The sequence below is a fragment of the Molothrus ater genome, chromosome Z (genome assembly GCF_012460135.2).
Source record: "Molothrus ater isolate BHLD 08-10-18 breed brown headed cowbird chromosome Z, BPBGC_Mater_1.1, whole genome shotgun sequence".
Classification (NCBI taxonomy): Eukaryota; Metazoa; Chordata; class Aves; order Passeriformes; family Icteridae; genus Molothrus; species Molothrus ater.
Window position 1 is genome coordinate 36,834,842 of NC_050511.2, and position 13,178 is coordinate 36,848,019.

General features: G+C 39.2%; 2 protein-coding genes across 2 annotated transcripts in view; both read right to left on the bottom strand.

Moving 5' to 3' along the window:
- Positions 1-5,132, bottom strand: part of KIF27 (kinesin family member 27) — a 29,352-nt gene extending 24,220 nt beyond the window's left edge. Inside the window, exons 1-3 of the mRNA XM_054517943.1 lie at positions 5,056-5,132; positions 3,296-3,690; positions 1,081-1,281 (exon numbers count right to left, since the gene is read on the bottom strand). Coding sequence (XP_054373918.1) covers positions 1,081-1,281; positions 3,296-3,593 — 499 coding nt within the window. The 5' untranslated portion in view covers positions 3,594-3,690; positions 5,056-5,132. The remainder of the gene's footprint in view (positions 1-1,080; positions 1,282-3,295; positions 3,691-5,055) is intronic.
- Positions 5,133-5,986: 854 nt separating this feature from the next.
- On the bottom strand, positions 5,987-13,113 carry QNG1 (Q-nucleotide N-glycosylase 1). Its single transcript, XM_036403887.2, has 4 exons — positions 12,707-13,113; positions 11,454-11,713; positions 7,905-8,100; positions 5,987-6,694 (listed from the first exon to the last, which is right to left on the bottom strand). The coding sequence occupies exons 1-4, from the start codon at positions 13,041-13,043 to the stop codon at positions 6,462-6,464; spliced, it is 1,026 nt and encodes a 341-aa protein (XP_036259780.1). The 5' UTR covers positions 13,044-13,113; the 3' UTR covers positions 5,987-6,461.
- Positions 13,114-13,178: the final 65 nt, after the last annotated feature.

Below are 13,178 nucleotides of genomic sequence, written 5' to 3' on the forward strand. Positions count from 1 at the left end.
CATTTACACATTGCACACTGCACATTACCTTTACAATTTACAGTGTGGTGCTACCTAGAAAAAATATGAGCAAAATCAGCTCAAAGGATATTCTGCCAGTTAAAAAAAAAGACTAAGAACTATAAAGTTTTTACTAAAACTTATTCCAAGCCTGTACTAAGAAAATAATTTCTATTCTGAATAGGGCAGATAGTTGGGCCTTTGGGACAGGTATGTTAGTAATCTAATAAAGTGTAAGTGTACTTCTACCAAGTACTCTTACTAATAATATTTTTTATCATATTTTTCTTTTAATGAGAAATGGAAAGCGTCCTAGAACAAGAAGATTACTCTAACTGTACTGAAGAAAATAAATAATTTAAAATGTATTGAGGGATCCTTTTGAAGCAACGATATTGTCTGCAAGATTTGTGCTGAACTAGTGCTTTCTCCCAGCTACAGACAAAAAACCCATGACAGCTTAATATAACAGTTTAAGAATACTAGACTAAACACAACAATTAGAATATAAAGAAAAAAAATCCAAACCTAAACCAGATTAGGTACTTTCAGAATAAAATAACTCTGATGTGGATTCTTCTAGCATTTTCATGGGGTGAGCAGGATACCTACAGGGCAAGTATTAATCTCAAAGCCTCTAAAAATATCTGCTTCCCCTTCTCTTAATGAAGTGGTCTCTTCCACTCATTTAATTGTAAAAGGGGAGCAGATATATACAATATAATTGACTTAACAATTGTAATTTTGAAGGAAGAAGCAATGGTTTAATCTTAAAATATTTATTCAAGTGAATAATCACATACTATTTTGTTTCTAGACAGAACTTGCAGAAACAATAATTGTGTTATTTACTTTATCATTTGTTGCCACTTCCATCCATATAATAGAACATCTATATTGCTGACAAGCATCTAAACCCCAAACTGTTTCCAAACAGCTGAACTGAGCTTATATTCTGAAACTTTAATATTTTTTTTCCTTTTATTCATTAGCAGTGAATAAGCACTTTCAAGAGAAAGCAAGAATAATTTGGACACAAACTGAAACACAAAACACCAAATTTGAGAGCTGGAATCCTACCTGTATTTCCCTTCTCATCTTCTCGAATATGTAGATATTTCACAGAGGTCTCCAAATCCAACAAATCTCGAAGTTCTTCCTTGTAAACCTCTATATAGGATACCTTCACACGGAAGTTAATATTACGATGTTCAGAAATATGATGAAATAATTCCTGAATAGCCCGTGGGATTATGCCCCTTTCATCCACTGCAACTGATGCTAAAATATAAGCACAAATGTCATAGAAAACTGCAGTCATTCTGTAACATAAATTACAAAGACTGAAATTTGAGAGAAGCCTGCAAATTTAGTATGCAACACACTAAGGAATCTGAAGAGCTCCTTGTTCACAAGGATTTTTGTAATTTTTTCTCCTGTGTGTGTCAGAAGTTTTGTTTGCATCCAGTACTAGGATTCAAATCCAGTACGAGGATTTAAATTACATAATTTTATAGTTAAGAAAGTTATGAAAAATATGGATTCTGCTTTTTTCTGTATTTCTCAGAGTACAGGTTTCTTCTTTATCCCTACTCAGTATGGTTAGCAATGACATCTCAAGGGTTTGAGAAACTATAAATTCTACTTATATAAAGCAAAATCATCAGTAACATAGCGAGACAAGATTTATGACCAACATTAACAGTAATTTCCTATTTCTTCATAAACATGGAACACTGGTGCCAAACTCTACATTTCTTTACATAGTCAGCATAGGACAATGTTTCCATTAATCATCTGTGCTCTTTATCCAAAACTATGGAAGCTGTTTGCCTATGAGACAACAAAAAGAATCTCTTTTACCAAAAGACTAACGGGTTGCTCACATCTAAGTATTAATTTAGTAAATATATTCATTAAACTAAAAGGTTGTAATTGCAGAGCTATGATCATCCTTAGACTGTGACATCTACTACCAAAACAATTTAGCTAGCAACGATATTTATAGGAACATTAAATAACTACTAGTGAAGGGAATAGAAGTGATAACACTACAACAATAAGCAGAAGAGGCCAGTGGTATGAGGTTCAACAAAGCCAGCTGTGGGGTCCTGCCCTTGAGGCACAAAAATCCCCTTAAGCACCACAGGTTGGGTGGGGGCAGAGTGGCTGGAAAGATGCTCAGCCAGAAGGGACCTGTGGGTGCTGGTTGACAGCAGCTGATCACGGGTCAGCCATGTGCCCAGGTGGCCAAGAAGGCCAATGGCATCCTGAGGAGTACCAGCAGTTGCGTGGCCAGCAGGACCAGGGCAGTGATTGTCCCCCTGTGCTGGGCACTGGCGAGGTTACACCTCCAGTGTCGTATTCAGTTCTGGGCCCACCACTGTAAGGACATTGAGGAGCTGGAGTGTGTCCAAAGAAGGGCAACAGAACTGAGGCAGGGTCTGGAGGAGCAGATGAGGGAGCTGGGGTTGTTTAAGCTGGAGAAAAGCAGACCCAGGATAGACCGTAGTGCTCTCTACTACCATCTGACAGGAGGGTGTAACTGGGGGAGGGGGGTCAGTCTCCTCTCCCACGTAAAAAGTGACAGCACAAGAAAAAAATGACCTCAGGCTGCACCTGGGGAGGAGGTTTAGATTTGATATTAGGAAGAATTTCTTCACTGGTGGTCAACCAATGGAATGGGCCTAGTTGTGGACCTGGAAATGCAGGGTTAATGGTTGGACTTTAAGATCTTAGGGGTCTTTTCAAACCTACACAGTTCAGTGATCCTATGATTCTAAATAAAAGGAAGACTCTACCAAGATATTTACAATACTCTATTTATATCAATTTGGAAGAATTAAAGCATAAATTTCTCAGATGCCACAGAAATTTCCCTCAAAAGCCCCAAAAAAGCAAACAAATCCAACACAGAATGAGCAAGTAAACAATTAAACGCCTAATGAAGACATTTGCAAGGTAAGATAAATGTAGTAAAAATTTTCAAAACCACTATATCTCAGAAAAAAAAGTTCTAATATAAACTGCATGTTAAAATGTGGAATGTGAAAGAACACTTAACAAATTGTGTTTTTCTTATATATTTTTGGTATAGTCTAATTTATGGAGAAGTTTTTAGAACCTTAATTGTCACATAAACTTTGGAAGCTTGGGGTTTTTTTACTACAGGTTTTTGCCTTGGTCCTTAAAATTATGCAGCATTATCTGCTATGTTATAAATATTTAACTTGCATAGATGCACTCTTTACCAATTAAAAAATTTCCATAAACCAAAAACCTTTCTATAACCTACCAATGTGGTCACCACCGATGGTGTAAGTCTTCCCAGAACCAGTCTGTCCATAGGCAAACACCGTAGCATTGTATCCTTCAGTCAGAGACACTAGAAGAGGCTTAATACAAACAGCATAAACTTCTTCTTGGGTTGAGTTTTTGCCAAATACAAAATCAAAAGTGAAGACATGGTCCTTTCCAATGATAATTTGTTTAGCATTTGGCACTAATCTGACACACACTTGGTGGTTATGAAGTATTTCTTTGGAAAGCAGAGGTCTGACTCGGACTGCAACTTTAACTGGGATCTCCTCCATGCCAGACTCCACCACTGTGCTTCCCACTCAGTATTCACATAGTCAAGAAGAAATCTGTTACCACAGCTCTGTTCACTTCATTCACAGCTGTCTGCAACTAAGAAAAAAAGTTTTCCATGTTATATAATACAAAAGAATGTATCTCCTGAAGTGAAAAGCTGAGATTTCCTAAGGAACATGTAAGCACTATTACAATCTTGAAAACTACCTGATATAAATGCAGCTCTATTAATAACTATATAATAAATTAATAAATTATTTTTGCAACTATTTATTTCCAGGTTAGCAGACTTAAGTCTGAAAGTTGCCTGATTTCCTATTTGAATATAACACAGTCATACAAAGCAACAATATTGCAAGAGTTTTAATAAACACTATTGGTAAAGCAAAGGCTTACAATGGATCCTCTCATTTTCCTGTTCCTGCATTCATATTGCATAGGCAACCCAAATCAGTCAAACAAAACCTTTTTCTCCAAAAGTTGTATATACATACCCTCTTCCACTTATTAAGCACCAAACATTTCTAACTCAACAAGCACAAGGAAGTGTGGTTTTAAATGTATCTATTTACTACATGTAGAACATTCCTCCGATTTTGATCTGAAACTTTAGGCACATATGTAATTATTAAATTAATAATTATAATTTTAACATGCATGGTTCCTTATACTGCCTGGTGCATATTCATTCTTACAGCATAGGCATTGTACAGTAGCACACTTGTAAATATTAAGGAATTGCCTTTCTTTATAGCTATTTTTCACTAGAATTCAAAAATCTGCATGGGATCCCACACACATATTTTCTGTTGTTGTTGCTAACTCTGAGAATTTTTGTCATGAAAGGTAAAGTTTGCTGAACTTTGTGCTCTCACACACATTGTCTTCAAGAAAGCTGCATTACTGAACTGGCAGAAATCATCTAAGCTCCCAAAATTCAAGTTTGTTGAAAACTAATAGCTTAAAACAGTATTATCTCATGGCAGTGAAGAGAAGAGCTTTTGCATTTCATTTTACTCCTTTTAATTTGTAGATTTGGCTGAACTTTGAAAAAAGAAAAGCCTCATTTTTTTGACTGAGCACAAGAACAAATAAACAAAGCATGAGAATGACTTGTATCATTAGGGACATGGCCAATCAGAAACAGATACATAAACGTACTAACTACAGATTGAAAACACGTTTTGATTGATAACTGAGTTTAGTTATCTGGGTGCATTATTTTTTTGCCCCCTAGCAAGTGCTGCTCTTAAGTGCCAACATTTCTTACTCTCTTTTTAAAGTTATATTCCTAAACAAACAAAAAACAAACCATGTCCCGGGTGTGGCAGGGAAACCGTATTTCCTAAGAATCTACTTAGTAAAAGAACGTGGGAATATGAAACATTCCTAAAACATCAAGGCAAGAGAGACACTCGGGTGTCGACGCCCGCGGCTGCCACAGGGCAGAGGCAAACATACTGGCAACCTTTTCTCTTGCAGGGATGTTCTGCGTGCGGCCCAGCGGATTTTCCGTGTTTGCAACGCCTCCAAACCTAAGGAGCGGCCGGGATCGTATCACGCGTGAGGGTCGGGAGCCGCTGGAGCGCCGCAGAGGCCGCCGTGCCGTGCCGTGCCGTGCCGTGCCGTGCCGTGCCGTGCCGTGCCGTGCCGTGCCGTGCCGTGCCGTGGGCCCGGGCCGCAGCGAGGGCAGGCGGCGGCGAGCGGCCCGCGCTGTTTGCGACCCTCGCTAGGCAACGGCCGCCATGCCGGCCGCCCGCCGCGCGCACAGCGCCCCCAGCGGCGGGACCGGCGCGAGCCCCGGCCCTTCTTCCCGCCCTGCCCCTCTGTGCGGGACTCGGCCCCTCTGTGCGGGAAGGACGGTGAGGTGTGTGTGTCCAGAGAAGCGCAGCGGAGCTGGGGAAGGGTCTGGAGCACAAGTGGTGTTAGGAGCGGCTGAGAGAGCTGGGGCTGTTCAGCCTGGAGGACGCTCAGGGTGACCTTACTGCTCTCTACAACTGCCTGAAAGGTAGGAGTAGCAAGATGGCGTTCAGCCTCTCCTCACAGGCAACAGGTGCCAGTACAAAAGGAAATAGCTTCAAGCTGTGATAGAGAAGGTTCAGGTTGGACATCCGGAAAAATTTCTTCACAAAAAGGGTGATTAAATATTGGAACAGGCTGCCTAGTCAGGTGATGGAATCACAGTCCTTGGAGATGTTTAAGGAAAGACTGGACATGGCACTCACTGGCAGACAAACTCGTGTTCGGTCACGGGTTGGACTTGATGATCCCAGAGATCTTTTCCAACCTATGTGATTCTGTGATTCCTCCCCTCCCTTCCCACCTCCCTCACTGCATGGACTGAGCCCCGCCATCTCACCCCTAGCAGTAAAAACACAGACACACCCCCATGGCACGTCTGTCACCGCATTGTTTATTGGACAACTGGACGGGTTACACTTCCATCTCTGAGCAGTAAAACATCTGCCAGGCACCTGCCACCTCTGTGCAGGTATGACAGGGGACAGGCAGGAACAGGGAGGGGCTGAGGTACACCAAGGTACACCACAGGATCTGCACACACATCTGGCTGTGCACACAGGTAGCCACGTACACCAATACAAAGGTCAAAGCAGGAGTAATAAACCCTACCTTAACATCAATTGCCTGCAAAGTTTACACTGTTAATTCCAATCAGGGCAAGCAAAAGATTAAAAAAAAGGTAATAAAAACATAATAAAACAATGCGGAAAAAAAGGTCCATTGTTACTACATCACTAGAAAACAAGCATTTGATTTAACAGTTCCAAATTAGTGCATGACAAATCACCATATGAAAAAGCAAGTTCAAAAGATAAGGCAGCAATACAAGAGCTGTTGGATTGGACTTAGTAATATATACACCGTACTCGGTGGAACGGGATATCTTTCATCTCTGCCCTGTGATCTCTGGCATAATCCCAAAGATAATAATCGAGTAAAACTGCATTGATTTTTTCATGCATATCCTGACCCTTCTTCTGATAGAGCTCCTGAAGGTGCTTACAAATCAATGCACAACACCAAATAGAACAGCCACGGATCTCTACCTCTTCTTTGTCTCCAGATTGGAAAAGTGTTCCTGCAGACACAAGAGACAGCAATCCATTTATACGGAGCAGACAGGAGGCCAAGTGAATTTTTTTCCCCTTCACATTTATTCTGTTCTAGGGTTCTAGTTCTCACGACTTACCCAGCAACTGTTAACAGTGTTGCTACACATTTTCTAATGGTTACTTTAATTTTACCATATTGCACTTAGAAGCTTCCTTCCCATTCAATTCAAGCAACAGCCTGTATTCTAAGGAACTGCTTTAGGAGCAGTGTGTACTGCAAATCATATGATTATTTCTTTGCTTACAGAGACAAAAAAAAATAGTCTTTTATTATAGTATTCTTTTTAGTATATAATTATTATACTTCATAGTGTATTTTCTACCAGGATGACTGAAGACTTAGATTTTAAAATTGAAAACAAACAACCCCCCAAAGGAACTGAATGTAAAGAGAAACAGTGGAATTGTTTAAACGGGAATCTTTTCATTAGGATTCATGGAAGGATAGAATGTCTGTGAGGTCTATTTAGTTATATAGATATGCATAAAGAGATAAATACATGTACGGCCATTCTTTTAAAGTTCATGGGCGACTGCATTAATCTGTTTATCTTCCCGAGTATTTCTGAAATTGCATAATAGCACTTCTACATCTAAAGACAGTCATTTTGCAGTGCAAAAGAGATTGGCTTATTTTTATTCACTAAAATTCATGGTTAGTAGGTATTGGGAAGATGAAACCATGCTTAAAAAACTAAATCCTATATATATGTTATAATTATAATAATATACTATTATTATTATTATTATTACTACTTCGCTTATTAACTAGCAGTTCAGAGGAATTCCCATGCTTTTACAAATTTGAATTAATGACAAAAATCATTGTTTATTTTATGTAAACTTCAAAAATTCTAACTATTCTTATTCTGAAAAGTGGTTTTACAACAGCAGCTTTTCAGAAATTCATTCAGAAACTCAAATTATCTTTGAATCTCTTTAATCCCTCCCTTATCAATGTTTAATCCACAAAACAGTTAGGTCTTTATAAAAAAAGTAACCTTGACATCTCACCCAAGATCATGGTTAGAGATAAAGTTCCTTCCAGTACCTAAGAAATCCCTGGAGGGAAAAAAGTGACACATAACCCTTACATGGACAACATATTACATTTTAGAACTAGCTTTAGTCTACAATATCGAGCAGTAAGATTACTTGATATTCGCAAGGACAAACCTTCACGTAGTTTCTTCATTAATTTTTCAGAATACTTCATTGCTTTTAAGTGAACAAGAACTTGTGGAATTCTGTAGTCAGCAAATATTGTCAGACTGGATATATCATCAAAAGCGCCATCTCCTTTGCCTTCTAAAACACTCCATGTGTCAGCCACAAGTATTTGTGCCCGTTTGTAGAAAGACACCTTCTTTTTCTAAAGAAAGAAATTTATGGATTGTTTAAGTGCCTGATCAATAAATATAGCAAATAACACATTAACCATTTCATATTGTTAAGCAAACATTAGTTAACTAGAACAGAATAAAACTGCAACACTCTTAAATATCTTGAAATCTAAACAATATCAAACTGCAAACATGGATTATGTGGAATGCTCATAAATAAACTGAAATAAATGAATAACATAATAAAAGTTACTGCAGCAAATAAAAATTGTTTAGAATATGCCTGGATCTCAGAACACATTCACAGTTGTTTACTGCCACTTGGTAAACACTGTAGTTGAACAACAGCAACATTAATTTTCAGAAACTCTACAGTACATCCAACCTTTTAATTTGACAAGAGAGGCATAATAGGCATGTATTGTACTAGACAATTAAAACATTTTGTTAATCCATTTATCTTTATTCTTAAAGAAATAGAATTCTGGCGAAAACTTAGTGAATGCTCCTCTTTGTTTACTGCCAAGATGCTGTAACTATTCCTGACAGCAAATCAGATTTTTTGTCCTTGAATGATATTCTCCAAAAATACTGGGAAGTTCAACTACATTTCATAGAACAACTTCCAAAACATCCTCAAAACTCCTGCCTTCCATATGCCTCATTCTATACTTGACATAGATGCACAAACTTTCTTCTAGAGAACATACATGATTTTGTACCTTAAACAACAAAACACCACCTTAAACATCACACAAGAAGTGGTAACAAGAAGTAAATAATTAACAGACCAAATTTTATCATAGCTCCTATGTCCCAAAGCAAGAGTGTCATTCTTTCATAGCATTAGGAATTTTCCAGTAGTAAAGTACTGATTGTCTCTAGCACCACACCATTTCACAAGAGAAGAGGAAGGTGGAATTAGAACGGACTTTTCATTTCATGCTGTAGCTTAATTAGGAAAAAAATATTGGGACTCATGGCTGAGCAGATAAATTTATAATTTCATTGTTTCATTGTTAACTTTGTTGTTGTACAGAACACATTAAGTTTATACAAAAAATCTCAATGTGAAAAGGACTATGAAGCATTTTGAGTAAATTTTCCCACTATTTATCAGAAAGCAGGGAAAATCACTAGGTGGATGATACTACATGTCAAATTGGAAGAACTTAAAAACTTCTTTACTGTGCAAGTGACTGCACTGGCACAGATTGTTTAGAGAGATTGTGGAGTCTCCCTCCTGGGAAATGCACATGAACTGTCTGGACACAATCGTGTACCATGTGCTCTGGGGATGACCCTGCTTGAGCAGGGAGGTTGGACCCACTTATGGTATAGTCCTTTAAACCCTTACCTAGTCTCTGATTCTGTCTGTGAAAGATTGTAAAGATAGTTCAATTTATCAAAAATGGAACTTTTTTCAACATGGCAATACAACTATATCTCTTTTATCTTTTTTTCTGCAACACTTTGCCTTTCAGGAAACAGTACCATGTACAGGAACATTTGCATCTTCTCTGCAGTACAATGTGCTAATATTAAGGAATATACCTAATTATGACCTACTGGCATTAAAAGAAAGGAGAAGTATTGTGTTGGCAAAGAGAAAAATGTGATAGCACAGCAATTAAAAAAAAAAAGCAAAGAATAGGATTATGAGAATTTTACAACCTCAGTTCCCGGAGATGGATGGTAAGTAAAAGATGAAAACATGCAATATAGGGGAAGATCAAAAAGGACTCCACTAAGTCTCTGTCAGAACACAAAAACCCTGATATATGAGTACAATATAGTCTAAAACTGAAACTGCTGTTGGGAATCAAATGCAGCACAGCATCTAAATATGAATTATCCACCAAAGAGAAAAAAATGTTTTGGAGATTTTGGTCTTGGTTTGCATTTTCTTTTTCAGGAAAACTAACGCTGGCAATTTCTAGGATTACATATGTAATTATTAAAAGTATTTTGTATATGTATTTGGAAAAACATACAGTCAAATAATTGTGCTAATTTTAAAAGCTTCCCTAGAAGGTCAGCTGTAGCAGTCTGATAGTATGATTCTAATGTATGACTTAACTTATATCTATTTCTCCTTTGGAGAGTTACTGAAAAGCACTGGTTTGCTGTTGGATATTTCACCATCTTTCCAGTTCCCTCCTAACCCTTTAGAAGTCTTACTTGTGAGAGCTCAACCTGCTGCCATAAAAATAATGATCCATGTCACCACTTCAAAATACATATCTTGCTTAGCGAAAGCAGAAAAAAGCTTCCATATTCATGCAACAGGCTTTATTACTAAGTCAGTGCTTACGGTCTGAGATCATTTAGGGAACAGCTTTTCATTCTGTAGTCTGCTGCTGCTTTTAAGGAGGCTTGCTTTATAAAGCACTCATCATCATCTCATGAAAGATATAACATCAGTGAATACAGTCACTATAAAGATAAGAAAATATCACTTTACTTAGAAAATATTCCCTTTTTGATCATAAAAATTGTCAAAAAATACTTTTATGTTAAAAAAACCCAAATAAACAAAACCAGTAGCTTCAAAGATTAATTCAAAAGAACCTCTGATTTTTTATGTAAATATATTTCGCTTCACAGCAGGAGACAGAAGAAAATAAAATGACACCTCCTACTGAAGGGCAATAAATGCAATAGGGTCAAAGCTTCAGTGACTGGTATTCCAAGAAGCTGAAAAGACTGCACAGACCAGTAGTATAGGCTGTACTGTCACTAACAAAGTCTTCTCGATTTAATGATGTAACAGCAGAGTACTACTTCACATGCAACTGAGCACACGAGCTGCTACATAAGTCACAGGTGCTAAATGAAAACCATGCCTGTATAGGTGAAAACTGGGAGACAAAATATCATATGATCCCTGCTTAATTCCCATCAGTTTCTTTCAGTAAATGCTTCAGTATACTGTCAAAATTTGTAAAAATGTGGGTTACTTCTAATCTATAGTGATTTGAGCAATGCCTGTTGAATCAACAGCCGTTAGAGGGTGGAGTCTCAGTAGCTGTGCATTAATTCTACCAGAGTTTCACTTCCTTCATTAGCTGCAGAGACCCTTAAGGTAAAAGAAAAACAAGATGGTGGGAGGAAGGTTAAGGATTCCCATTTTTCAGGCAGGAATTATCTCAAATACTATGCATTTTTAAGGAGTACAAAGGAAGTGTGATCTAACTGGGAACTCAGAGTATACCAAAATAAATTAGAGTAAAGTGATAAAGAGACAGCATATGAGAAAAAGGTACTCCTCTGGTGGGAAAAAGAAAAGGACTCTTGTCCTGACTAGTTGTGGACTATCAAGTGTCTTTTACTGTTACTAAATAGAAGGATTTTTTTTTCCAGAGCTTTAGAATTAGCTTACCTCAAATACAGCTTCATCTCTGTAAGAAGGAAAATTTTCCAGTATGAGATGTAGCAGTTTCTGAGCACTCTTCTCACTCATTTTAACGCAGGTGAGGAAGGATCCTCCAAACTTCTCTAACAGAACTATTCCACTTTCATTCAGCACCCGGTGTCTTTCTTCAATCAAGGGCAAAGGCACTTCTGTGTCAGAGCGAAATACGTGCCTAACCTGGTCAACCGTCATGGTGGCAAAATAGGACGCACTGGTGATAGGTATTCCTTCAGAAAAGTGAAAATAAGATATTTAGGCTATCACATAACATAACATATAGACCTAGTGCAGTGGTCTGCTAAAGGAAAGAACTTCTATAGAAAGATCTAAGTCCATCAACTCTTAAACCCACCTTTGCTTTCAGCAATAACCGCATCCACAGAGCTGCTCACAATTAAATTTATGAGTGCATAAAATGTTTTCTTCTACAGCAAACTTCCAATATACAACCACAGAACTGTTGTTACTTTTTGTATGTAATTTCCCCAACTGCTTAATTTTCATATTTTAAGTGTGATGTTTACATAGCACACTAGCAAATATAGTCAGTATATAGCTAGTTTAGTCAGAATAGGCCTGTTTTCCCATGAATCCTAATCATGCTGTGCATTTACAAAAAGCGTCTTAATGCTAATACCCCCTTAATTTGCTAAATAACTACGCAGAAAATTAATTAAAACCTTCATCTGTGTCTACTAACGGCTGGGTTTTTTTTCTGAGAACAGCAAAAAGAGTGAGTGCTAAAGTACTAGGTTTAAATACGAAACTTTAAAATACTGGTTTTAAAATACTGGTTTGAGGGGCACATGGGTTTTCAGATTTACTTTAGACACTGGCATTTGATTAGTCCAGAGGATTCTCACTTTATGCCTCATTTATTCATTTGCCATGGAAATACGCAACTTAACTTAAGAGCACATGTGAAATAACCCAAGTCACGCACAGCTGACTCCTGGCAATCCTTAAAGTCTCTTGAATGGAAGAAATACAGCCAAGAGTTAGGTAGTTTCAGTACAAGGGTATTTTGAAAGCACTTCTGGTTCCCTTCCCCAAGCTCAACGGGACGCCTGCACACACACAGCTACTGACACGGGGAGCAGCAGTTCCCAAGAGCGTGTCCCAGTTCCGAGGCGCCGCTTTCATTTAATACACGACGCTCGGCTTCCGACGCCCCCCGCCCGCAGCCCCGGCCCGGCCACGCTTCCCCGGCGCTCACTGACCGTCGTCCAGGGCTCTATTGACGGCGGCGCACAGCGACCAGTAGCCGCTGTAGGTTTTATCCTTGTACTTCACAAGGTACTTGCGCTCCTCCTGCTCGGACCAGAAGGAGAAGTTGAGGGTGTCCACCAGGAACACCCAGTCTACAGCCTCCTTGTCGGCGGACCGGGGGTTCAGTTCGTGTAGGCTTTTCCACCCCGCCACCCCGAACTCCGCTGCCGCGGCTTTGTCGAACAGGCTCTCCGCCACCCGTCGCGCTCCCTCCTCGTCCACGGAGACATCTTTGCTGTGCTCGGCTATGAACTTGGCGGACTCCAGGGGGGACGGGAACACCTCCATGCTTGGCAGGAAACACGCACACTGCCGAGGTCAGTCTCTCCGCCGCGCTTCCCGCGGGGCGCGCCCGCGCAGCGGCTCCGGCTGCTCGGCTCCGCCCTGCTCCCCGCCCCGCTCCCCGGTGCTGCCGCTGCGCGC